Below are 27,192 nucleotides of genomic sequence, written 5' to 3' on the forward strand. Positions count from 1 at the left end.
GATTACACAGTATGAACATTGCAGTGAATAGAATGACACATCTAAGGAGCGGTATAATAGGACAAGGAATTGTAGAAATTTGAAACAGATCTGTTGTCTGAACAAAGCGGAAGTGGTAAACATTACATGTTAAACAATGCAGACAATGTTAAACAATGTAACAAGTTGTTACATCTTTAGAAACAGTGTATTGTCCTAGGGCAGTGAGTTATAATGTAGCCCCGTTTCCTTTATAAAAATGCCATCTTGAACAGTTCTGTTTTATGTGGTTTATGAAATGCCAGGAGCGTTAGAGTCCTCCTGACCTGATCATCTCAGGCTTGTTTTCTGCTGCCTTAGAGGTGGAGTCCACACAGTGCCCCGGAACGGTAAAAACACATTGAGGCAGCACCGTGCTTCCCCACCCCCCAAACAGGGGCAGAAACTTTCCCTGCCTCGCTCAATGAGGCTTTTGAGAAACAGCATTTCCCCCCACACTTACCTTCTCTCCCTGTGGAGCTCCGCAGGAACAGGGAGGCATGCCCACACTACCCTTCGACCTCCAGGGGTCAGAGGACAGCATGGGCATGCCTCTTCGAAGGGAGAGAAGGTAAATGTGGAGAAAGAAAATGGAGGTGCCTCAGCGGGCTGCGGCTGCTCTGGGGCCGCTTGCACCTCAGCGTGAGAATGGTCCCGGCGCTCCATCGGCATTATATGTGCTGGTGGGAAGCTGCTGTAGGGGCCTGTGCGGAGTCCGCCAGAGACTAGGACACAAATGGATTTAAGGTGCAGGAAGAGATTCCACTTAAACATTAGGTAGAACTTTCTGACTGTCAGGACTGTTTGACAGTGGAATTCACTGCCTTAGAGAGTGGTGGAGTCTCCTCATTTGGAGGCTGGATGATCATATGTGCTTTGATAGTCTGTTCCTGCATGGCAGGTGGTTGCACCTGATGACCCTTTTGGTCTCTTCCAACTCTATGATTCTATGATTCTCTGACCTGAGTTTGGTAACTGATGAGCAGAACATGGAGTGATTACAGGATGGTGTAACAGGCATGCCAAATCTCAATCCCAGAAACAAGACTGGATTTAGACATAAACCATTGCTTATTTAAATTACAGTCCATTGCACAGATTTGGTTAGCCTACAGTTAATAAATAACAGATCATAGTGGGTTGATAAATACTAGTTAGATTGCTATGTGATTCCTTCCCTCTCCCAGCAAAGTGTCTGGATGCTAACCCAAGTTCTTGCAGGTTCAGACTGCTGGCAAAACCTTACTACATATGCAGTCTACTGGCTGATAGTTGACTGCAGTAGATTGTGAGAGGCTGGGGCAGGGGCAGGAAGGCTATGAAGGGGGGAAGCCTAAATTCATTAGTTTCCCTTCTCTCTGTCCAGCTACTACCGTTCATCAGTTTATGCAGTCATGAAGTTATCAAGGTCCAGTTTACATTTTTAACTTTGGATTGTTCTCCATACTTCATAGCAAAGCTCTGTGGAACGGGACCTTCAGAAGCAGTTTGGGATCGAGCACATGAACCTTGGTATTTGTGTCAGGATTTCCACTCATAGAATGGGCCTTTCTCATTTCCTTACTCTCACTGCAGTAGACAACCCCCCCCCCCCAGCTCTGTTTTTGGAATTCAGGACTCTGCCAGAGCATCATAAAAAGGACATTGAAGGGCTACCATGGAAACATGCATTGCCCTGTTTAGGATCCAGCCCACTGATGCTGATTAAAAGGAACAAATTCCCCTTGGTTTGCCCAAGCTTTTGGTGTGGCCTGATTGGATCTTTAATTCTTGGTGTTCTTTCATGGGGGGGGGGTGGATTTTTTTGCCATAAGTTCACAGCTGACTTATGGCAACCATTGGTGGGGTTTTCAAGGCAAGAGACATTCAGAGGTGGTTTGGTTTGCCATTGCCTGCCTCTGCGTCGCGACCCTCGTATTCCTTGGTGCTCTCTCCTCCAAATGCTTCTCTTGCTTATCTCCCGAGATCTGACAACAGCAGGCTAGCATATGGGCTACCCAGAACTGTCAGCAAGCTCTCAGTGTAAATCTTTTATCTCCTGTGTGAAACATTTGTTCTTGGGTGTTTGATAGTTCTCTGCTCTCTCCCTTGCCTCTCTCCCACCAGCCCTTTAAAGATCGTTGTGAATGGTTTTATGAGCATTTGAATTCTGGACAGCAAGATTCGGACATGGTCCATCGGCCAGTCAGTGAAAATGATATTCTGTTGGTCCACAGAGGTAAGCAATTTCAGCTATGCCATCTTCGTTGTGTGAAACACTTCTGTGTTGACACAAGTTAAGAAATTAATTGGTATTTCATATTTAGATTCTATTTTTAGGAGCAGCTGTGAAGTTGTGTCTAAAGCAAACTGTGCAAAGCTGAAACAAGGAATTGCTGTACGTTTCCATGGCGAAGAAGGCATGGTGAGTAAAATTATATATCGTGTAATGCATAAAACATAGTTTTCATGAGAGGTATATGAAAATAGTGTCTTTAAGGACAGCAGGTTTTGAAACGCATAGCGAGGTTCCTTAGATGGAGAAGAAAAATCTGTTTCGGTCTCTTGGCTTATCGTTGTGTTTGGCTCCAGTGCAGTTAGATCAAAACAGAGAAGAGCACCTCTCAGGTTTCTGAAGGCAAAGGCCCCTATGGATCGAGAAGCCTAACAAGCTAGACCCTTTCCTTAGGGTTATTTTTTGCTCTCAGTGAACATTAGCCGGATGTGGTTCTTGTCAGAAGAGAAACTGCAGGTGTTAGGTGCTAATGATGTGCTCCTGGCGCAAGACAGATAGAAAGCCACTGTGCTGAACAGAGTAATATGCATGGGCAAACCTTGTGCTATCCCTTTTGAAGTAGCCAAGAACACTTTTTTGTGAGGTTTTGTCACTTTTCAGATTGCGAGTCAAAGCCCACTTCAGAAGCATTGTAACACATTCGTCATCATTTGGGATTAGAAATGTATCTGATTGTATATAAAACTATAACTGAAATGTTAATCTCCTGTTTTCTTTTGGCACCTAGGGTCACGGTGTGGTGCGGGAGTGGTTTGATATCCTATCCAATGAGATAGTTAACCCAGACTATGCACTTTTTACTCAGTCAGCAGATGGTATGTTGGGGTTGCTGTCTGTTATGACAACGTTTGGGAAATAATGTGAAACAGCTAATAAGAGTAATAAATTTCATGGAAAAGTGTTTTTTATTTGGCCCTAAGTGTAAGAACCGGCCTTCTAAATCAATTCACCTTCTGTAGTACAGAATAGTATGAGAATAGTGCAGTGTTTACTAAAAATTACTGGGCAAGGACCAATCAGTGCAGTCCTCTGTAGAGTTATTCCAGTCTAAATCAATTATTTTGAATGGGATTAGACTGGGGTAACTCAGCAGAGGATTGCACTGAAAAGCTGTTTTAGCATTCACCATGAGTTTGTGCAATCCCTGTTGAATTTTGACATTAATGTTCAGATGGACACTGCGAATTACTGCATAAATTGAGTTTCAGAATTAGTTTGCTCTCTGTGGCCTTAATACAGCGAAAAGACTTATAATACTAGAAAGATAAAGGCCCACCTCTGGTAAACAAATGAATTGAGAATCTTGGAACTCTATCAATATATGAGAATATATGAGAATATGGCCCATAAATGAAAATTGTTTGTGGACCTATTTATAGATATTTGGAAACCATTCATAGTAACTTATGTCTAGATGTACTGCTGCTGTTATATTTTTTGTTTTTATTTTATGTGTGTGTGTATGCACAAAGTTTTCTTTCTTTGCTTTCTTCCTGGTTTTTGGAAGGAAGAAAAAGAATTAGTTTGCCATGCAGCAAATCTCCTCATGATTCCTGGTGTTCTGAATCCTGGCTTATGTCTTTAGTCTTAAAGGTGTGACAGAAATCCTAGCTATGATTTCTTCTGGCAGAGAAAGGATGTGTCTTCGCCATTAGTTTGTAAGTCAGTTATTTGCATGAAGAAGCAGGCTGCCCAAAGCAACTCATGTGTATGTTAGGAAGCAGTTTTAAAGTAGAACAGCCACTATAATAACCTGTGTGTTCTGGAGAAATATTTTGTCTATAATCGTAGTCATTTTACCTATATACAGTCTTTTAAAAAGCAATACATAAAGCTGTGGAGTCCACTTACTTAGATGTGTTGTTAGGTTTATTAAAATATTCATACTACTGCTTTCTGTATGACTCAAGGCAATGTACAAATCAAAACATATTCCTGCTCTCCCCCACTCATCGCAGCCTGCTCTGCCAGCCTAACCAGAGTTGCAACTTTCAAAGTTCACTGTAGTCAATGGGCTTAAATGGATGCAGCTCTCTGTAGAATGGCACTTCTAGTTCCATTGCCTTTCAGCGATTATTTGGATTGTTTAAAGTTTTTCTGGCCAGAGCATCTGACAATGTGTTCATACACCTTTTCAGTGTCTGAACATTATAACATGATATGATGGTGATTTTTCCATACACATTTCATTTAATGTTCTTCCAAACCAGGAATATAAATTTTGGACGTGCAAAACTATCCATTTCTGCAACTCAATAGTGCACATTTGGGATATCTTTCTGTAAAAGTGGATCTATGTTTTGATGTGCAGATTTATATAATAGGTGTACTTGAATATAGATAGTTGCAAGTGTCTTCTTTGAACATTGTCTTCATCATCAAGTTGATACTTTTCCAGAGATTATTATTGTTTTTAAGTACTGCTTGTTGTGAGTTTAATGTTAGAAGCAGGATGTATGGGAGCATCGTTAATATAAAATATAGAAATTGAAGAATGATAATTATCATAATTTTTATAACTTTAAAAACCTACCTTCAGAGTGAAACATTATTTAAAATCTAAATGCTATTTACACACCCGAATTTGTTTTTTTCTTGACTACATTTTTTGCCCCGTTGAGAGTCATGAATCAGAAAATAAATGGAATCTTTTAGTGTATTCTAAAATACCTATTATCAAGTTCTTGTTGTTCTAGGAACCACCTTCCAGCCAAATAGCAACTCCTCTGTAAATCCTGACCATTTGAACTACTTCAGGTTTGCTGGACAGATCTTGGGGTTAGCCCTGAATCATCGACAACTGGTGAACATTTATTTTACAAGATCATTTTACAAGCATATTCTTGGTATGATTCCATTAAGGTTTTAATCCAATAAGATCTAGTTTTTAATGTATTGCCGCTGAGATGGATTGTTCTGCTCCTATGGGCTCAGAATTACTGAACGATAGCTTAGTCTTGAGACATGCCTGGATTGTAAACAAGCAGACGAGACCACTATTTCGCATACATTTATTTAGGTAACTATACGCTGCTTGTTTGCTCAGCTTACAACATTCTTCTGCTATTTTATCCTTGTAACAACCACCCTATGAAGTAGGTTAAAAGGAGTGAGTCTTGCTCATTATCACCCAGCAAGCTTCTATGGTATAGTGGGGTTTTGAACCTGGGTCTTACTACGTAAAACATTCACATGGAGCATAGTAATGTACGCATTTAAAACAGACCTGTAAGGTATATACTGATCCCATGTTATACACAGGGCTAGGAAGTTGAGGTTTAAAGTGTCTTGTTTTGTTAATGGCTTAGCTATCATTTGAAATCGTACCCTGTTTTGAAGCATGTGTTCACAGTACAGCTTGCAATAATTTATGTTCAGAGGTGTAGTATTCTGTAAGACCTAAATTAGGTTGTGTCCTTGTAGCCGCTGATAAGAAATTTTAAAAGGAAATTATTTGTTGCTGTAGATTTTGCTTCCATTCATCCCTCTTTTTTCCTTTATCTCTGCACTGTTTCAATGTGTCTGTAGAGGGCTCTCCTTTACCACAAATAAAGCAAATCACTTTCTGAATTAACATGCATGAGAGTTGTTTGTATGTATGTTTTCCTAGGTATACCTGTAAATTATCAGGATGTGGAATCTATTGATCCAGAATATGCAAAGAACCTGCAGTGGATTCTAGATAATGATATCAGTGACTTAGGGCTGGAGTTGACCTTCTCTGTCGAGACCGATGTCTTTGGAGCAATGGAAGAAGTGCCTTTGAAACTGGGAGGTGCAAGTATCCTTGTCACACAGGAAAACAAAGTGAGTTGTTTCAAATTTGAGATGCATGATGCTTCAAGTTATGCCCCAGGTTAAACAAGAGCTTCATAATCTACCGGCTAAATGAATAGTAACATCCTCCCTAGTCAGGTTTATTTTGACCTGCTTTTCAGAAAATAAAAACCAAGTGACATTTAAATGGCTGCTTGTTGCCTTCCCTGAATGTAGTTTGATTTTGTGCAATAGAAGCATCATGTCCTGGCTGTATAGAGCTGTTTGCATTGGCAGAAAGCTTCCTGTGTCTGAAGAAGGCACTACCATTAGTGGAACAAAATCACTCAGTAGAATTTATGCTGTATACTCTGAGGATATCCACAAGAGCAGAACTAATAACAATAGATTGAAGTGATTTAGTCTCTGCCCTCCCACTCCCTCAAAAGGAAGCGATATTGGTTTCTTAGTTTACTGCCTAATGATTGATGTGGTATTAAGTGAGGAGTTCACATTGACATTAAGTGCCTGTTTGCACCTCTTTCTTTTTTTCTTAATTGCCCTCAGAAATATATTGTATGGGAACTGTTGGGAGTTCTCAAGTAATAAATTTCAGTCACTATGGGATCAGAGAAAAAGTCTGATTCAAAATTTGTTTGTGGTGCCTGTTTTATAAGATCTGGTCCTGTGCCATACCAGTTAACTCTGTAATGAAGAGTCAAACGTTTGGTATGTTAAATGGTTATCCCCTACATCAGTGATATATGCAAAGGAATGAAGTCATGCACCTGCCTGATACGGTTTCTTGTTACAAATGCTGTCAGTGTGGTGCAGGACCACATAGGAGCAGCAACCATGCTCTGCAAGTAATGTTTCAACTGGGCCTTAGTGTAAATTTTCCTTAGAGAAGCTATGTGGAAACGTCAGCTAATATTGAAGGTGTTTCCAGACAATAATTTTGAACTAGAGCAGGTGTGGGATATTGAATACAAGTGTACCCCATGCACTTCCCCACAACATATTGTGCCCTCTTTCTCTACTCAGCTCAGGTATGCTGCAGGAGACAACACAATTATATTTTTGTGTTCTGAATTTAGATACAGTTGGTATTATGGTTTTATTTGACTTTAATCTGTTAGCAGCTCACCTTCCCCGCCCCCCACCCCCAAGGATCTGTGGAACTGCATCGCTACAGGGTACATGATACATAATTTAGCTAAAACTAAGCAAGACTGAATCTAGGTGGTGTTTGGGAGGCCTCCTATTAATTCTATATATACCTGTGTGTTCTGTGGTTTGTAGAGAAAAATGTAATAAATAAATTGGTAGACCATCTAAATTTTAAAAAAGAACTAAGCAGAGACTTCAGTGAAAAGGTACCACTTGGGCTTCTCCTTTAGCACCAGTATCAGAACAAAAATATAGGAAGCTGATGTCTGGATGTAGCCTGCATTGCTCACAGGGAGAACAGAATGAGCCACCAGACCAAATTTTTAGTTGAATATTCATGTCATCCATTATATACCAACTGTTTATCTGAATTATGCTTTAAGTCCCATTCTATTTATTTGGATGTAGACTATGTGGAAAATTTTCATGGTCATACGCCATCTGTTTTTAAATGGTTAAGAAATTTGAGCGCTGCATTTTAATAGTTTAATTTTTAGTATTGTTTTATCTTTCCACTTGTTTGTATTAATGTTGTAAACCGCCCTGAGCCCCTCGGGGGAGGGCGGTATATAAGTGGAACAAACAAACAAACAAAATATACTGCCTGTACCATTTCTGTCTGAAACTCCTGTAATCTTACATTGGGATTCTAAAATCAGTAGCTTATCTGAATTACGTATTTTTTCATAACCCCTGAACTGTTGGTTTTTCTGTCACTTACACCATCAAGTGCAGCACTGTCATCACATTTATTGCAGACCCCAGTGCATGGATATTTATTTTGGTCTAGTATGCTAATTCTGGTTGGAGAACATGCTGTGCTAGCCAGTGGCCACTTGGTGTCACTTTATTTTTGTTTTTCTCACTGTCATACTGTTGAAACAAGAATGCCTTTTGCAAATAGTGTTTGTATTATTCTGTGTATTGATCATTCTGATCATTATAGTTATTGATTGTGCATGATGATAAAAATTAAAGAGATTGAAGAATTTTGTTGTGCAGAATACACACACACACACACACACACACACACACACACACACACACACACACACACACACACCCTAGCAGTAGTTTACACAGGAGTTGGACTGTGATGTTGCTCTTCAATTCTGCTTCCCAACAATTTTAATTGTACTTGTTAGGATATGTTAGTAACCAAAATTTCCCGCCATGCCACTGAATTTGTGTATATTAGAGCTGAAAGATAATTAGAAATTGTTCTTGATCTATTTATCTTTCACTTCAGATTTAAGGTCCTCCTCCCAATTCTGCCGAGCTGCATTTGAAGTTATTCATTCAGGACTCAAGGTTGAAGGGACTTCTAATTAATACATACCTATTTTTGCTGTTTGGTTTAGGCACTGGTACATGCAAATATTTGGGGGGGGGCAGTAAATGTGAGTTGAATGATATCCTCAACTAGCTATAATGCAAATTCACCACAGCTCGTGAATGCACACAATGTCCTTCAAATCAGGACTGGTACTTATTGTGTGGTCACAATACATGCTGTCCAACAAGCCTGAGGAAATTCATATCTGTGAAATTTTTCTGCATTCTCCAGCCAGTATGCATATTCTTGGGGAATATGTATGCCAACAGTGTACGTATGTATTTCAAAACACATTAACAGTTTTTAAAATCCCTTCAATAATAGACACAGTTTAATTATTTCGCTGGTAATAATCTTCTTAAGTAAACAGGCATTTGTTAGGGATATGGAAATCACCCATCCAATACTTAAAAAGGGGAAAGGGCTTGAGGAGACTTTATTTGCCTGCGTAACTCATTGTTCTCTTCCTCTGCAATCCACCTGTAGGCATCCCTCCTCCCATTTTCTCTATTTATAGATTATGTTTTGTTAAGAGGTGGTTTTAATTGAGGAACTGAGTGAAATTTGTGGATGTGTGCTGATGGCATAAATGTATATACCCTTTTTCAGGCTGAATATGTCCAGCTTGTCACTGAGCTTCGGATGACAAGAGCCATTCAGCCTCAGATCAATGCTTTTTTGCAAGGCTTCCATATGTTTATTCCACCTTCTCTGATACAGCTATTTGATGAATATGAACTGGTAAGTAGCATGACTGGCTTTACTTGTGACAAGTGGCATATAGTGCAGGCAAGTAAGTATTGGTGCCTGCAGTGCAGTTACGCTTAGCAGGTTGGGTAAAACTTAGCAGGTGGGTAAAAATATTTTAAACAATTTTGAAAGACCTGATTTAGTAGTTTGGAGAAGGGCCTTCTCTGATTTTATGGGTGAAAGGAGAGGTTTTTTATAACATTCCAGAAAAAATTAAACTCCCCAAGTTGACAATAGATAATCATGATTCTTGGTGTTATGTGCAGTCATCATGGCGACTGTGCATGCATAGGCCTACTGCAGAGAAGAGTGACAGGTTTTTCTCTGCATCTCCAGAGTGCTCCCTCCCCCTCGAACCAAAGGAAGGGGAGGGGACATCATATTACTTCCCCATGTATTTTCCTCGCTTTCCTCAATACCAGAGGCAGTCCGGATTGGTTTAGGGCTCAGCAGCAGGTATCTTTTGGCCAGCAGAGTTCTAACAGGTTCCGAGACCCCCAAAGGGCCTGGGAGGGTAGTTGTTTTCCTCCCTCGTCCAGTGCTAAGCCAAAAAAAGCAGGCCTGGCTAGATGGAAAATTGTTTGCAGACAGGCTCTCTCAGTTTGCTGTTCATTCTATTACTAATGGCAAATAGATCCTGCAGTAATAAATACTGGTTATTTCTAGGAACTGGTGTATATCCCTTCTTATTCAGAGTCTAAATTTGTGACTAGTGATCCCCCACCTTGTTGCAGGAAGTTGATTCTCTACTAGCAAAACGTGTGATTAGGAAGGTTCCCACTAGCCAAGCTAATTCTGGCTTGTGCTCTGGGTATTTTTTTGAATGACAAGGAGTCGGGAGGCAAATGCCTGTTGTTGGATGTACGCACTCTCAACAAACACCTGGCAGTGTGCAAATTTCTGATGTTAACACAGACATCCTGCCATAGTGACATAAGAACATAAGAACAAGCCAGCTGGATCAGACTAGAGTCCATCTAGTCCAGCTCTCTGCTACTCGCAGTGGCCCACCAGGTGCCTTTGGGAGCACACCTGCAGGATGTGAAAGCAATGGCCTTCTGCGGCTGTTGCTCCCGAGCACCTGGACTGTTAAGGCATTTGCAATCTCAGATCAAAAAGGATCAAGATTGGTAGCCATAAATCGACTTCTCCTCCATACATCTATCCAAGCCCCTTTTAAAGTTATCCAGATTAGTGGCCATCACCACCTCCTGTGGCAGCATATTCCAAACACCAATCACACGTTGCGTGAAGAAGTGTTTCCTTTTATTAGTCCTAATTCTTCCCCCCACCATTTTCAATGGATGCCCCCTGGTTCTAGTATTGTGAGAAAGAGAGAAAGAGAGAAATATTTCTCCCTGTCAACATTTTCTACCCCATGCATAATTTTATAGGCTATGAAAATGGAAAACAATGTTGCACTTAACTGTTGTTCATAGAGTGATCTTCTTTGCATCCCATCCCTCTCTCCTTCCCCACTGTGGACTGCTCCTTCACCACTCTTACCTGTATAGGTTCTCAAGATCTTGTCCACAGCCTCCCCCTCCACCCACATAGCCATTTTGGCAGGAGAGTAAATGCACCAGGGTGTGGCCAGGTGGATGTCATGAAGCTGTGCTGCACCCAACCAAAGAAGGGCCCACTGCTGGGAGACTAATAAGAAAAAAGAAAAACCCATTTAAATCATGCGCTCATATTGCTAATATGTAAAAGCCAATATCCATCTAAATAATTGGTATCTTATATGCTGAATATTGACTGATTTTTTTAACTAATGTTGCAGATAATCTGTCTTTGAAATTTTGGTTTTGGTTTCTTCCTTCTTGAAGGAATTGCTACTTTCAGGCATGCCAGAAATCGATGTGAGTGATTGGATAAAAAATACAGAGTACACAAGTGGTTATGAAAGAGATGATCCTGTTGTCCAGGTAAAATTCCTTTGGGATGAATGCAAATGGTTGTGTATTCGTATTTAATATTTCTAGGTTAAAGCAGAGGTATCTAGGATGGAGGGCAAACAGAATTTGAACATTCATATTACAGTGACCTTTTTGCTGTTTGTTTGTTTACTGTCATGGGAATGAGGCATGATGATCAGTGCGGAGTAGTGGTTACAGTGTGGTATTAGGCTTGAGGTTCAAATCTTATCATGAAAGCCTTTACTGGGGTGATCTTCGTAGACTAACCTGCCTTAGAAGATTGTTGTAACACAATAAAAATTACACTGAAGAAGGCTCGCAGCAATTGCTGGCTACTTTCAGGTAAAGTTTTTGTTGTAAGTATAGTACAAGCTTGTATGAGACCAGCACATATTCTGGTTAGCTTGGTGGACTTTCATTGCATTACACAGGATCCTTGCTTTGGATTTTCATTGTATTAAACAGGATTTTTTATCAGTGTTGTTAGGGTCTATATTTCAGATACCTTGCGGCCCTGTTGTATTGCTTATGGATTTAGACAAGTCCTACACTTATAACAAAGACTTCATCTGAAAGTAGACAACAGTTGCTATGAGCCTTCTTCAGTATAACTTCTTTTGTATTGTACTGTGCACACTTATCCCCACTTAACTCACATGGTGGATTCACAAGATTGTGATGAAAGGGAAAAAAGTGGAGAAGGGAAAATCCATATACACTACTCTGAGCTCCCTAAAGAAAAGGCAGGATAAGAAAATATGAAATAGAGACATTTTACATCAGATTTGCAATTGATTTCGGTAACTTAAATTGCAACTGTCTGAACATGTTCCTCTTTTTTATCTGTACTTGAAGAAAAGTATTTCATTTAGTGGTTGTTCATTTTTCATTTAGTGGTTTTGGGAAGTTGTGGAAGAATTGACTCAGGAAGAACGAGTGTTGCTTTTGCAGTTTGTTACAGGCAGGTGAGTATACATATCAATTCAATTAAAATGTTTTCCCTCCATTTTGAGATTGTATTGTGTTGTATCATTTACCAATATATCTGTGTCAATGGGGGGGGTGTTTCTGAAGAGTTTACTTTGTTATTACAGTGTTAACATCAAAGCTAGTTAATCCTTTGTGGGTGAACATATTATTGACTGCCAATTTCTTCTGGGTTTCTTCTGTATCATAAATATACTTTCCCACTTGGCTGGTTTTTGGACTTCTACTAGTCCCTTTTCACTTAATATGAGGTTGTTTCTAGTGTAATCCTACTGATTTTCTACTGCCATCACAGTTGAACTGGCAAGTTTTAGAATCCCTTAGTAACGCTGAAGGTTTAGCTGTTAAAGTCATTTGTCAACTGAATGACTGCCTTTCTGTTGCAGTAACTCCAAGGGGCATGAGAAATGTGAGAAATTTATACTAGGCTTAATGTCTGTACATTGCTATTAACCCAGAAAAGTAGCTTCCCTTAAACTTCTCTTGTTGGGTTGCTCATTTTGGGGGGGAAGGAGGAACAATCTAAAAGAAATATCAGGCTCCACCTTAAGTTAATAGGATGCTTCAGGTTTCTAACTGAAAATCTGTGTCTTTCATTTTGTGCTTCAAATTGATTGGCAATTTGATCTCTTTGTTTTCAAAATTGGATTAGAAGAGACTAGAGTGGTGATGTGCTGTAGAGAACGCATCACAGAACCTTCATTAAGCATTTATTATGGACACTAAACCCATCTAAAACACTGCATAGCCAGTTAGCACAAATATAGAAAGCACGCAAAATAATCATAACCTTAAATCAAATTGAAACAAAATTATTAATGATAATTCACAACCAACCAACCAATCCTCAGAGCGGCTAGGAAATACCTACCAACTTGATTGGTAATTTGGAGGTAGTGCTTTTATCAGTCAGATAAAAGGTATAAAACCAACCACTCCTCTGGGTAACCCTGAAATCTGTGTAAGAGGGGAGGTAATTATGGAATTGCTCAGTTTAAAAGCTGCAGTGTAGCAAGGCATGAAGTAAAAATTCAAGAACCCTAGCCCTACATGGCCCCTCGTATGTCTTGATGAAAAATTCTCAAAAATCTGCCATAAAGAATTGCTGAAGGTAGGGTTTTGAAGTTGGTGAGTGTGAATACTCTGTGGACTTGTGGAGATTTGAGATGGAATAAATGAGCCTCATAAACTAGTGTTATAGAATCATAGAATCATAGAGTTGGAAGAGACCACAAGGGCCATAAAGTCCAACACACAATGAGAGCATTTCTGACATATGTTCATCCAGCCTCTGTTTAAAAGAGTCTCCAAAGAAGGAGACTCCACCACTCTCCAAGGCAGTGAATTCCACTGTCAAACAGCCCTGACAGTCAGAAAGTTCTTTTTAATGTTTAGGTGGAATCTCTTTTCCTGCACCTCGAATCCATTACTCTGCGTCCTAGTCTCTGAGGCTGCAGAAAACAAGCTTGCTCCCTCTTTGATATGACATTGCTTCAAATATTTAAACATAGCCTTCATGTCCTCCCTTAACCTTCGCTTTTCCTGACTAAACATCCCCAGCTCCCTAAGTCTCTCTTCATAGGGCATAGATTCCAGACCTTTTACCATTTTGGTTGCCCTCATCTGGAAACGTTCCAGCTTATCAATATTCTTCTTCAATTGTGGTAGCCAGAACTGAACACAGTACTCTATGTGAGGTCTGACCAATGCAGAGTACAATTACTTTCCTCGATCTAGACACTATACCTTATCGGTGCATCCCAGAATTGCATTGGCTTTCTTGGCTGCCATATCACACTCCTGACTCATGCTCAGTTTGTGGTCTACTAAGACTCCCAGATTCCTTTCTCATGTACTGTTTTCAAGTCAGGTATCACACATCCCGAAGCTGTGCATTTCATTTTTCCTGCCTAAGCGTAGAATCTTACTTTTATCTCTGTTGAAATCCATTTTGTTAGTTTTGACTCTGATCTCTAATCTATCCAGATTATTTTGTTCTCCAGGGTATTAGTTACCTCTCCTAATTTGGTATGATCTACGCATTTAATTAACGTGCCCTCTATTTCATTATCCAAGTAGTTTTTTGGATCCCCTTTTCCCCCCCTTTTGAAGATGGGGACAACATTAGCTCTGGCGCCCCTGCCGGTGGAGGGGTGGGGGCCGTTCTCACGGGAGCGTGTGAGCGGCCCCCGCAGAGGCCGGCACGGGAGAGGCAGCTCCGCATGGAGCCACCTCTTCCCCATCCCCCCCCCCACTCACCTTGTCGCCTTCATCGCCCTGCTGGACTCCTACAACCCGCCCACGCTGCCCTCCGATCTCCAGGGGTCGGAGGACAGCGAGGGAGGATCTCAGCAGTCCAGTAGAGCGATGAAGGCGACGAGGTGAGTGGGAGAGGGACGGGGAAAACAGCGTGTTCCCGGCGGTGCCGTTCGCATCGCGCCGGCGGGAACACGCTGTTTTCCCAAAAACCTCCGTCCAGGAGGGAGGTTTTTGGAGGTGGCCTGATGCCGCCCTGGGGGTGGTGGAGGGGAGCCAGTTCGGCGCAGCTGCATTTTAGCAGCGCCGCCTGTGCGAACGGCTCCCTGGGGACAGCGTTTTTACCGTCCCCAGGGCGCCGTATATGGCCCATGCAGAAAGGGCCTCTCTTCCAGTCCACTGAGACTTCTTCTGTTCTCCAGGAGTTCTCAAAGATTATCCCTGACATATAGTGCTGCTATTCCGCCTTTCCTAGTTGATCTATTTCTCTGGAATAGACTGTACCCCTCAATTATTACATTCCAGTCATGAGATTCATCCGACCAGGTTTCATTGATGCCTATTATATCATATTTATTATGCCAGTTCCAGTTCATCCTTATTCCTATTCTTTGTGCATTAATGTAGGGACATCATCAGCATTTGCTTGAGAATCAAAACTTGATATCCAGTCTAGAGGGTTTGTTGGTTCTCTAACAGAAGGAGCGAGTCAAATGGAGGGCCAGTTGAATTAATGTTTTGTAGAGCCATGAGCAACCACTTCATTTAATAGGAGTCTGATAACGTAGTGTGCACATAGCTAGGATGATTGGATAAAAAATGAAGGTGCAGCTAGCATTTCAACATCTGTATCCAAGCCCTAGTTTCCAAAAGGCACAGCCTTGTTTCCAAACGCATGGCTGCGTATCCAGCACAGTTTGAGACACCTCGGATATGACACAGAAAGGTTGCTTGGACCTTCGCTACAGATTGATTAAATGCACTAACCCATACTGATAGCTGGCTTGCAGATTTTGGCTTAAATACCAAATGGCCATAGGAAATGTACATGAAAGAAATGTATCACAGAAAACATATTGTTGGGTCAATCTGCTATGGTTATATCAGAAATTTAGTCCCAGAGAGCTAAACTGCTTTACTTGTTCCATAGCATTACATTTGATTCTTCAACAAAAACATTTCCAAGCTTGTGGATTAAACACTTCCAAGTCTTGTTGATGAAAAAATCTCATGAATAGCTGCCCTGTAACTTTACTGCTCTCAGGGCAGGAAATACAGTTAAGAAGAGTACCGTGCTCAGAAAGAAGGGGGAAAGTTTGAGAAATATTAGTTACCTTGCCCAAGGACGCACTCAAGAATCCCTCCTCAAGGAGTTTCTAATTTGGAGTTTGTTAACATAGCATTAAGAGCTGGTAGAAGCTGAATAAATCCTCTGAGATGGGTTATATGTGTCAGAACACTGAAGACTTGTGCAAAAGAAGTTCAATGGGAAGCTCAATCCAGATTTGACTCTTGGAGCTGGTGTGGGGCTGCACATGTGCGTTTGCCCACCCTGCCAGCATAAGTGGCACTTATGCTGGTGGGGAGGGCAAACTAGGAGGCTGAAAGGGTAGCATAAGTCCATTTAGCCCTATGGAGGGCTTTCAGGAGGCCAAGTTGTTTTTGCAGCTTGCTGCCTTCCTGGAAGCCCACTGGAGGTGGTGCAGCAATGGCGCCATCCATGGCCACCAGAGCCCTCTGGATTGGACTGTTATAATAATGCTATTAGAATATGCAGTAAAGTCTACTATAATGAACTGGCAGGTCTGGAGTTGCCTGTGGTCAGGCTTGCCAGTTAAATTTATCTCCAAAAGCTTTGCATTTAATGAGGAACTCTGCTCTGTCAGTATTGCCACTCAGCTTCTCTGTGTTCAGAATCTGCATCACAAGTTCTCCAAAAGTTTGAGTACACATTTAGTCCTGCTTGAATGAAAAATCAAACATTCGTTTTGCAGCTTGAGACCATAAAATTAATTTTATTGATCCAGTGAAACAAATACCACCCATAAGAGGTATCATTTCATGGAATTCCTTAATGCATAGCTTGTGCCTCTTTTCTATTACACCTGACAGAACAAAATTCAATGAAAATGTTCTGATGCTATTGTTGTGGGTGAAGTAACGTCATGATGGTGCTTTTAGGATTTGGCAGGCTTTTCTTCACATCTAAGACTTGATTACCAGTTCTTGATGTATTTTGCCTTGTATGTCAGCAGAAGATACCTGGTGGCCCCTCAAACACTTGGATCTCTTTGGAATTTTATTTTTACCTACTATGACCTAGTTTGTTAGTCTTCTTTCCCCTTCAGCATTGTGTTGCAAATGTAAAGTTTTTGTTGCAGTTTATAGTAACTTCAAAACCACTGGCATTTTTATGCAGAAAATGGAAAGTTACAAATTTGTTTTTGTTTGATTGGTCATTGCTCCTTCTTCAATCACAGTCTGCTAATTTGATTTGAATTTTCATCCCTCAGAGCCTGTTTCAGTACAAGTTTTAAACTTAAGAGAAAGCAAAACTTGGCTAATCTGTTTAAACAAGTTTATTTTATTTTTATTATTTATTTATTTATTATTAGATTTAATATACCGCCCTATCCCCGGAGGGCTCAGGGCGGTGCACAATATAAAGCATCATATATAAAAACATCATATATAAAAACATAAATACAATATAAACAGCAATTATAACCCAGAGCAGCGTCCCATGAAACCCTTACATGACCCTCCTAAAAGAAATAAAGAGAGGATAATGGGTCCCAGCGGTGTTAGGGACCCATAGGAAGCAAAGGGGAGGGAACTGGGGCACCTTCAGCGGCTGGTCTTCCCAAAGGCCCTATGGAACAACTCAGTCTTACAGGCCATGTGGAATTCCCCAAGGTCCCGCAGGGCCCGGACAGCTGGCGGGAGAGTGTTCCACCAGGCCGGCCCCAGAGCCGTAAAGGCCCTGGCCCGAGTGGAGGCCAACCACGTCATTGAGGGGCCGGGGACCTCCAGTAAATTGGCCTCTGCTGAGCGCAGAGGCCGAGCTGGGACATATGGGGTAATGCTGCTAATCAGTTTTATGTCACGTTTTAATCTATTTTTATCATTGTTGTTCACTGCCCTAAGCCCCTAGGAGGAGGGCGGTTTAGAATCAAATAAATAAATAAATATGATTATGGTCACCATCCTTCAGGTGGTGACTGGAAATTTACTAACTGATCTCCAGGTGACAAAAAATTACCACTTTGGAAGGGGGACTCGATGGCCTTATACCCGATTGAAATCCCTTCCCTCTCCAAAGCCCACAGACTCTACCCCCCAAATTTACAGCTATTGCCCAACCCAGAGCTGCAATCCTATGTATGGCAAGAGGCAGCCAATCAAGCTTTGTTTCTAATTTACAAATTAAAGTAAAATGGCTGTAAGAGCAGATGGTTACTGTAGAATTATTGAACAAATTCAAATGTGAAATCGTTTATTTAGTTAGGAGGACTGTAAGATAGTTAATGGAACAGCACTGTTCTTGTAGATTTCATCACAATTAAAGGCAGAATGTTTCTGGTTTTCTTTGGTGAATAAATGTCAAGAATAAATACTTAAGATGTGGTATATTATTAGATGCAACTTTGCTAAAGGTAGTGTTTCAGACAGCAGGGTGGATGTGAGAATTATTATTTTTCTTTCTTTCTACACTACTATGGTATAGTATTTAGGAGCAGGTGGACTCTAATCTGGGGAACTGGATTTGATTCACCACTCCTCTGCACGAGTGGTGGACTCTAATCTGGTGAACCAGGTTTGTTTCCACATTTCTAGACATGAAGCTTGCTGAGTGACCTTGGACCAGTCACAGTTCTCTGAGAACTCGAGAGAGTGCCTGTAGTGGGGAGAGGAAGGGAAGGAATTGGTAAACTGCTTTGAGACTCCTTATGGTTGATACAAGACGGGTGTAAATCCAAACTCCTCTTCGATTTCTGGTGAAGAATGCTGCAATTTCCTACTGGTTAAAAACATTTTTAAAAATTCGGCTTATCCTAGTTCTTTGCCATGATTTGTATTGCTTGTACATACAAATATCATTAGTTGGCTTTTAGTGTCTGTGGAAGATGGAGCAATTCCAATTTCATCGGTTTTAGAATGTGGGAAATTGGTATCTATAGATTACAAATATCTGTTTCTAAAAAGTAATCTGTAAATTGTGTGCTCATTGCTTGCGCTGCTTTTTAAAAAGTTCTGTAGCCTCTTTAATGTGTTATTTGTGCATCTTTCCAGTTCCAGGGTACCTCATGGTGGCTTTGCACATATAATGGGTGGCAGTGGGTTGCAGAATTTCACAATTGCTGCTGTGCCATATACACCAAATCTTTTGCCAACATCAAGCACATGGTAAGTTAAATAGTCTTATTTAAATGCATTAAGATTGTCTCTTGTTGTCATAATGGTTTTGAGAAATGAGGGAAAGAAAATGGGAAACAATTTTTCAAGATCAGAGGAACACCCTAAATAACCTCATTACAGAAATGCCTCTGGTCAGTATCATTAATCACTGCAGAATGGGTGGTGTATGAGTACTTCAATTAGTTCCTCCACAGTGTTGAGGGACAAATTCTAACTACTGTCATATAGTTTAATGGGCAGCAGTACAATATCGCTTAGAGACTCTTCATCTAAATTGCTATATATTTTTTTAAACTTCAGATGAAAAAGGTATTCTTCCATAGGACAACTGAATGCTAAAGGGGGCTCAGTGCAGGCATGCCCTTTATTAATTCCTTTATTCAGGAGTTCTGAATAAGAATGCAGATCTAAGAATATGGTGTCATGTTGATTATCTTGCACAAAACAATTTTTTACTTTCAGATTTTTAATGGGGCTGCATTTTTCTTCATTCCAGTATCAACATGTTGAAGTTGCCTGAATACCCAAGAAAAGAAATCCTTAAGGACAGGCTTCTAGTGGCATTACACTGTGGAAGCTATGGTTATACAATGGCATAATGAAGTCAGAAAATGCCTCTGATTTCTGATGTGCAATTCAGAGTGGCAGAAGTAATTTAGGAACCTGTCAATAAAGGGGAGGAGAGGAAGAAACAGACTGTATGCTTCAGTCTACAGGCAGGATTGACTTATACAAGTTGACAAGGACCCATGTCTGCCTCTGTCATCATGAGACTTGGCTACCATTTCATGGCATAAATTAAAAGTGTGCTGTAAGTTCAATTTTGAAATGGTAGTTTTGAATTTAAAATGGCATTAATGCATCATCCGACTCTTTAATCAGAAGGTTGTCAATATAATTCTAGTTGTCCTTATTTTAACTAAGAAGCAGCTGTGTGCTTGCCTGTGTATTCAAGGCTAGTTAGTGGAGGCTGTAGGACTTCTCACACCGAGGCCTCCTGGGGTTTTTGATGCAGCTTCCAAGGCATTTGTTTGCTCCATAGAAAGATATGGAATTGGCATGGTTTGGGGCCTCACATACATCCACAGTTCAAGGCCAAATGGGGAATCACTGCATTAAGCGCTTTCGATTTCATGGAAATAAAGAGAACATTTAGCATGGGTAACTGGCACAGGTTCGTAACCACTGCCTTTTACTATATGTTGCCGTGCATGCACAAGGTATCATTTGTTTGTGTTCCCAGGACGCATTTTACAAAAAGTTCGAATGCAGAGCACCAAATGTGATGTGTGTTTTTCTGTTTACTTACACTGAAAAGAAATTTTTTTCAGATTTATGGTATTTTGTTATTTGTATAAATTTTAAAAGTCCATTCTGTTAATAAAGAATTAAACATCTGGCAGAAATGTAAAGATAATTTATATTATACATTTTAAAATGTACTTGTGGTTCAAGCACTGTTGAATCATTTGTGACTTTATGATCCTTCAGAGTTTTGTATGTATTTTGAAAATACAGTACTTTTATCGAGGGGATGCCTTTTTCATGCCTATGTGAAAGATGTGCATTAAAAGTTAAACATTTTATTGTCATGTACCCCTGTATTGGTATTTTTATCAGTCTTTGCATAACATTTGAAATGAGCTACTTATGTAAGCAGGTGTAGGTTTTTTTAAATTTTTAATAATATTTATTGAATAATCACATAGTCACAAAGACCAAAACAAACACACACATAAATACATGCAACAACAGAAGTTATACAATTGTCAAAAAGTTAATTAAAACATTTCAGGTTTAACTACAACATTTTTGAAAAGGTAAGAGACTGAAGATGTGGTTTCTATCGATTTTCCTATCCTCTCTTCGTTACTTCTATCTTTTCTTCTATTGTAGCAGGTGTAGTTTTCATGCCACTGCAGAGAAAAGTGTTCGAACTTCTTCCACTTTATAAACCTACTGTATTAATCACTATGGTACATCAATTAGCCTTTAAAAACTAAACTTTTAGGGGTCAGAATCCCACACAATAGTTCCTCTAAGGTTTCCATACCACCGCACAGAGGCTCGTTACCGCTGAGTGGAACTTAGCCTCCCTGAGTGGAACTTAGCCACCAGAGAGAGTACCCCCTGCAGAGCGGCTGCCCAACCTGTACAGCACCAATACAGCAGCTGCGCAGGCATGCAGCTTACAGGGAATGTTGATCTTGCATCATCTTACTGTTCTCAACGCCAGGAAATAAGAGTTCTGTGAGAAGGCACCTGCAGGTTTTCTTGGAAACTTAAAATACATAAATTATATTCATAATGATTCCACTTTTACCATTCTGAAGATCTGCCTGATTTGAATAAAATATCTTTTTTAACTTTACTCCCATCTGCTCAATTTTCTGTTGAGTTTGGAGAACAAAAATGTTATTTGAGCATAATAACAGTTTGTTAAACAGGGAGCTTAGTCTATCACAGGAAACAAAATATCTTTCTTATAATGACTTAAGCATATCTATTAAGCATTTACTTTCCCTACTTTCCCTGTATTGAATATCAAGCTGCTCATGTTAAAAAGCAATTTAAAAACCACTCTGAAACTTTATGTATCATACAGTGTAATAACAAGTAACACTTCCATATTCATGTTTTTTTTCCAACGGTTTACTTTCTATTAAGGGGTTGGTTAACCCAGGTACATTTTTTTGTAAGTATGTAGTAAAAGAACATATAAAACTGAGCTGTTCCACTGGGCTTTTGGGGGTGCTGGCCGCTGATCATCCACCCCCTCTGTTAAAGCCCCCACGTACCATCTAAGTGGCAAATTGCCAGTCCCCTCCCGTAAGGAAAATCTGGAATTCTTGAACGCCATCTGAAGCTGGGTTTTATAATGTTATTGGATTTTAATGTATTTAATTTGATTTTTAGTTATGTTGGGTATCGGTTTTGTTTGGCATTGATTGCCTGGTTTTATCTGTACACCACCCAGAGCCCTCCAGGGGTGGGTGGCATACCAATCTAACAACCACCCCCACCCCCTCCTCCTCCTCCTCCTCCTCTCATGGGCTCCCAAGCCAACTGAGAAACCAGACTAAGAGTGTCCACCAATCCATACAATATGGTGTTAGAAATGAAAAATTATTCCATACCGCATCGGTCATCAGGTAAGTGGTTAACAAGGGCTGCTTCGCATGCTGGGGTACCTGGCATGTGGCGACAAGTGGGCTACAAGTGGACCAACCATCCAAAAGAAAGAAGTATAGTGCGCAAAATCATGCCATCATGGCTTGTTACTACAACTCAGAGCCAGAAAAAAGAGGATACTTGAAGCGGATGTATGAACTGTGGAAACAACGCTACCCAGATTTGAATATCAGTGAGCAAACACTGGCAGATCAAAGGCGATTCATCATACGGAATAAAGTGTTTACAGAAATAGAACTGGAAGAAATCCAGAAAAATTGTGAAAAGAGATCAACTGTAATACCAGAAGAAATAACAGTACATGCTCCAGAAACAATAGGAAAGAACTGCCAGATGAAAACGCCTGTATAGGGGAGGAAATAATAGTACAACCACTAGTGAAATTCACCATGAAAAAACTGATAGACTGACAGAAAGACAAAAAAAAAAACCTAAGGAAAAAGATAATCCATATGGACAATCAAATGAGAAAAGACAACAGCTGCCAGCATTGAAAATGGTGCCCCCAAAAGACCTGGCACCCATAATGAGAGATGTAAACATGGCACTGATGACAATTGAAAAAACTTCCATCAAACAAACCAATCAGCTCATGTACAGTACTGCAGTAGTGGTCACTGAACATTGAAATACCTAAACCCAAGATAAATCAACCATCAAAACAAAGTGGAAAATTAGACTGGAACAGAAGATCAAAAAACTAAGATCAGATGCCAGTAACCTGAAAAATATGAAGGAACAAAGATTAAAGAATGGCAAGACCACAAAAGAAATAATTAGAAGGTACTGGCTAGACACTAGAACAATTGAAGAAGTGCTGGAGATCACCAAACAACAAATAACAGCCACAAAAAGAAAAATGGAAGCGAGCAACATCCAGTACAGACAAAATCAGCAATTTTGATCAGACCAAAGGCATTTCTACTCAGCCTGAGCATAAGTAATAGAGGATCCCTCAGTGTAAGCAAAAAGGCTTTTCTAATTATTGGATAGTTATAACCAGGTCTGGAATAAGCTGTAAAAGAAACAGCATGTAAAAACTGTTCCAAGCAGCCACACTTGCCTTTTCACATGCAATTAGTAATCACCAAATAAACATACATGTTTGTTCAGACCTCAGCATTGAATGAAAGGCAAAATGCTGAGCTGATTTGATCCCTGACTGCCAATTCTTAGGTCTTGATTAGGTACACATACATGAGAAACGCTGTTTGTAAAATGAAGCTGGAGGCATCTGGCATGTTCCTGAAACTCTCAGCTGTATATAGTAGGTGGGGAAAGGGAGGAGTGTATGGCATAGGTACACTTGCCCTTGGAAATCAGGTAAGCAGAACTGGGAAATCAAGTTTTGGGGATTTCTGATTAGAAAAGCTTAATGTTAGCAAACAAGCAACTAGCCTACCTGAACTGATCTTCCTTTTCAAATGGTCTTATACAACTGCAAGGATATTGGGTCTGTTTTAGGTTCCCTCTGTTCACTAAAGGTAAAGAGGCTGTGAACAAGTTTAGCCAGTACTGGGAAATGTGAGCCTATATTTCCCAGAATGTTCAGCTTACATGTTATGAATCTGTAGCAGGTGTGCAGAAGTTTCATGGCTGATGAGTTTATATGGAAATGGTTCCCTAATAAGTTTTTGCAGTAGTGTCTGTGGAATCACTTGACAGACTTGCATGGTATCTTCTGATCTGTTTTTCATTGGAAGTTCGTATATTGCTCCTTTTGGTTTTGTTGTGCAGTTGTAAAGCTAATGCCTCCAGAGATCTATTGTGCTTGTGTGGCGAGAGAGGCCTTGGTGTTTGCTATTGTTTATCTCAATCAAGGAAGTATAACAACTTCTTTTCAAAAAAATCTTTTTTTCTAATTATGAAAAATTGTGACATTTACAAGGAAATCGTATTCCATTTTGATGCCTGTACAATGAATCAGGAATCTCCCTAATGTTACCAGATTAACCCATAGTGGGTTGGGAGAACCCTGTTTTCAGGCAGTCATGTCTCTACCCATCTCTGCCAAACCTTGGGGTACCTAGCAATGCACTTCCAAAATGGGGAGCCCATTTTCTGCATTGGCTTAGTGTACCCACAAAGACTTGCCCTCTCCAAATCAGCCATGCATAATGCCTTTCTGACACCCTTTCTGAAGAGATATAGGCTCATTCCGCACATGCAGAATAATGCACTGTCAAACTGCTTTCAGTGCTCTTTGAAGCTGTGCAGAATGGCAAAATCCACTTGCAAACAGTTGTGAAAGTGGTTTGAAAACGCATTATTTTGCGTGTGCGGAAGGGGCCTAAGAGAACACAATACCTCTGCCCTGGAGAACGTTCCCATCTCCAGCCCTGGACCTTGCGTCCCCGGTGAAGACAATAGATTTGTTAATGTGTTTACCTGCCCAGTGTTGTGTTAAACCAGTGCTTCTTCCTCTGACTAATACTTCTTCAATTACTGCCTCATTTGCACTGTCATTGTTCTACAACTGTAATTTCATCAGCTACCTTCCCCCTTCCAGGCACTCCTGAATTAGGACCATCAAACTGATGTCTCAATCCATTAGATCATAGGTGTCAAACTCGCAGCCCTCCAGATGTTATGGACTACAGTTCCCAGCATCCCCTGCCAGCCTCATGCTGGCAGGGGATGATGGGAACTGTAGTCCACAACATCTGGAGGGCCACGAGTTTGACACCTATGCATTAGATTAATGACCCAGGAATTAAGGTTGATGTCTGTCTCTTGTCTTTCCCTGAAAAGGCAGGACTTCTCTTTTTCCTGGGAAATGAAGGGTCACTCTGCATAACCCACAGAGTTCCTTTTTCCCTGTAAGAAACTCCCTCATCCAGTAGCCCTTGTTCAATATCTGGACATCTCTGTCTATGATAATGTGGTGTTCTTCTATCAGAGCTAAGCATGAGCAACTCACCTCTGTTCATCAGGCCATTCCACACCAAGATCAGGTCACTATAACCCTTACTCCCCAATTCCCCTCTATTCCTGGCCTATCCCCTCACAACTGCTTATTTCCTAGGACTGTATGTGTGTTCTGCTGTTTTAATTATTGTGTGTGTATCCCCATTATCCCTTAATAAAACTGTTCAGCTGTATTTGCTTTCCTGTGGAATTTCTTGCACAAGCTGACTTGTGTAAAACATAGGCAACTAAGATCTAGAGCTTGCTTGGCCTTTGGCTAAGCCAAGAGCCTGCTCTCACTAGTTCTCTAAAGGGAGAGACTCCCACCATTTTGGGTAACACTAACAGTGCAATTCTAAGTACTTCTACTCAGGTGCAGCTCACTACCAGGGAAAAATGTTCTTACCTTTCAAATAACCCTCAGAAAATTTTTAAAGGCCATACAGTATCTGGATAATTCTTCTGTAGTTGGGTGTGTGTGGTCTAATTACCATTGCAGAACAGATATACCTTTGTGGAACAGAGATACAAGTCTAGCTCTCTTTTACATATTTCAGAATGTTTAAAACCCCACTATCAAGGGGTTTTATTTTGTGGTTTAATAGTGTAAACAGGAGTGATAAGGATAATGGCACATGTTACAACATCTATTTAGTAATATAGAAAAGGCTACTAGCACCTGCATGCTGTTAATAACCAAGGATGACAAGCCTATTGAGAAAACATAACTTAATATTTAGCATGCAGTTTTGAATGATTGATAGGTTTCTATTTTGTGTTTTCCCTCTGTGTCAGATCATTTGCTGTGTGCATCTCTGGAAGGAAAGGGATCTCTTGTCAGACCATAGATCATGAATGCTCATTAACTTTTATTATTTTGATAAAGTTACCAATGCGTACTTTAAAATCTGAAAACATTAAGTGTCTAATGTTGCATAACCATTAAAGGTTCATGACATGCAAAGACAGAAATAAAAGCTTAAACGACAATGATCTGACTTGATAGTATCTGGGGAAAGGGAAACATCCACTTAAGCATACTAATGACATGATACCAATTCTTGCCTGCTTTGGTTAGAAAAGTTTAGGGAAATAGCCACCATGGCCCAATGGAAAAAGTGCTGGACCTCTGGATAATTTCCAATCTTGTTTCAGTCACAAAATAATTACCGTAAGTGACTTTGGAACTAGGTAGTGCATGAAGTGGGATGGGATGAACCCCACAGGTAGACAGCTGATGTTTCTAGACAACGAGAAGCTGTTATAGAGTCCAATAAGGGTCTCTTCATCTGTCATTTTCATTGCATGAATGCTGTTGTGGTGTAGCTCCCTATGGAAGGTAACCAGTAATGTCCACATGGGAGGAATTTACACTATTACTCCTGCTCTATCAGGGATGCTGGTGTGCCTGCAATATGAGTTTCTTCCTTGTGAATCAGGGCTTCTGGAATTGCTTTTACATTACAGAAAAATAAACATATTTCAACAGCTGAAACATGAGTTTATTATGAGACTAAGGCCCCTTCTGCACACGCAAAATAATGCGTTTTCAAACCACTTTCACAACGGTTTGCAAGTGGATTTTGCTATTCTGCACATCTTCAAAGAGCACTGAAAGCAGTTTGAAAGTGCATTATTCTGCATGTGCGGAATGAGCCTGAGAGCCAATGTGGTGTAGTGGTTAAAGTGCTTATTTAGGAATTGGGAGACCCAGGTTAGAACCCATGCTCTGCCATAGAAGCTTGTTGGATTACCTTGGGCCAGTCCCCCACTCTTAGTCTAACTTACCTCACAGTGTTGTTGTGAGGATAAAATGGAGGAGAGGAAAATGATATAAGATGTTTGGGTTTTCACTGGGGAAAAAGGCAGGGTATTATGATATCATGTCTGATTCCTATTTTTGCTGTGATTCTTATTGCTGTGGTCCTACTGCATTGCTTACTAGATCAATTGTGCTATTTGACGATGTTTTACACAATGTAATCTGCCCTGAGTCTCTGTGAGAAAGGTGGGCTATAAAGTAAATAAAGAAACAATGGACCTACCTCCTTGTGTTGGATTAGGCAATATGTGTGGACAAAGAAGAGAAGACGACTCTGCAGAGGCAGTAAGAAGCAAATCAATAAAATGGTCAGGTGAGCACCTTCTCCCTTAAGTGTTACTCCTCATCTGTCTCGAGATTGCTACTCTTAGGGCAGCATTCTTCT

At 40.4% G+C, this 27,192-nt stretch overlaps 1 protein-coding gene across 4 annotated transcripts in view; it reads left to right on the plus strand.

Moving 5' to 3' along the window:
* The window catches only part of HACE1 (HECT domain and ankyrin repeat containing E3 ubiquitin protein ligase 1), a 46,430-nt gene extending 25,948 nt beyond the window's left edge, over positions 1-20,482 (plus strand). For 3 of the 4 annotated variants that reach the window (XM_048493818.1, XM_048493827.1, XM_048493838.1), the window contains 10 exons: positions 2,125-2,236; positions 2,325-2,422; positions 3,021-3,108; positions 4,990-5,139; positions 5,904-6,100; positions 9,165-9,296; positions 11,135-11,233; positions 12,119-12,189; positions 18,761-18,874; positions 19,383-20,482. In XM_048493818.1, coding sequence (XP_048349775.1) covers positions 2,125-2,236; positions 2,325-2,422; positions 3,021-3,108; positions 4,990-5,139; positions 5,904-6,100; positions 9,165-9,296; positions 11,135-11,233; positions 12,119-12,189; positions 18,761-18,874; positions 19,383-19,485 — 1,164 coding nt within the window. In that variant the 3' untranslated portion in view covers positions 19,486-20,482. The remainder of the gene's footprint in view (positions 1-2,124; positions 2,237-2,324; positions 2,423-3,020; positions 3,109-4,989; positions 5,140-5,903; positions 6,101-9,164; positions 9,297-11,134; positions 11,234-12,118; positions 12,190-18,760; positions 18,875-19,382) is intronic. The other variant, XM_048493846.1, reaches the window with a different exon arrangement.
* The last annotated feature ends 6,710 nt before the right edge of the window (positions 20,483-27,192 follow it).

Source organism: Sphaerodactylus townsendi, linkage group LG01 (genome assembly GCF_021028975.2).
Source record: "Sphaerodactylus townsendi isolate TG3544 linkage group LG01, MPM_Stown_v2.3, whole genome shotgun sequence".
NCBI lineage: Eukaryota > Metazoa > Chordata > Lepidosauria > Squamata > Sphaerodactylidae > Sphaerodactylus > Sphaerodactylus townsendi.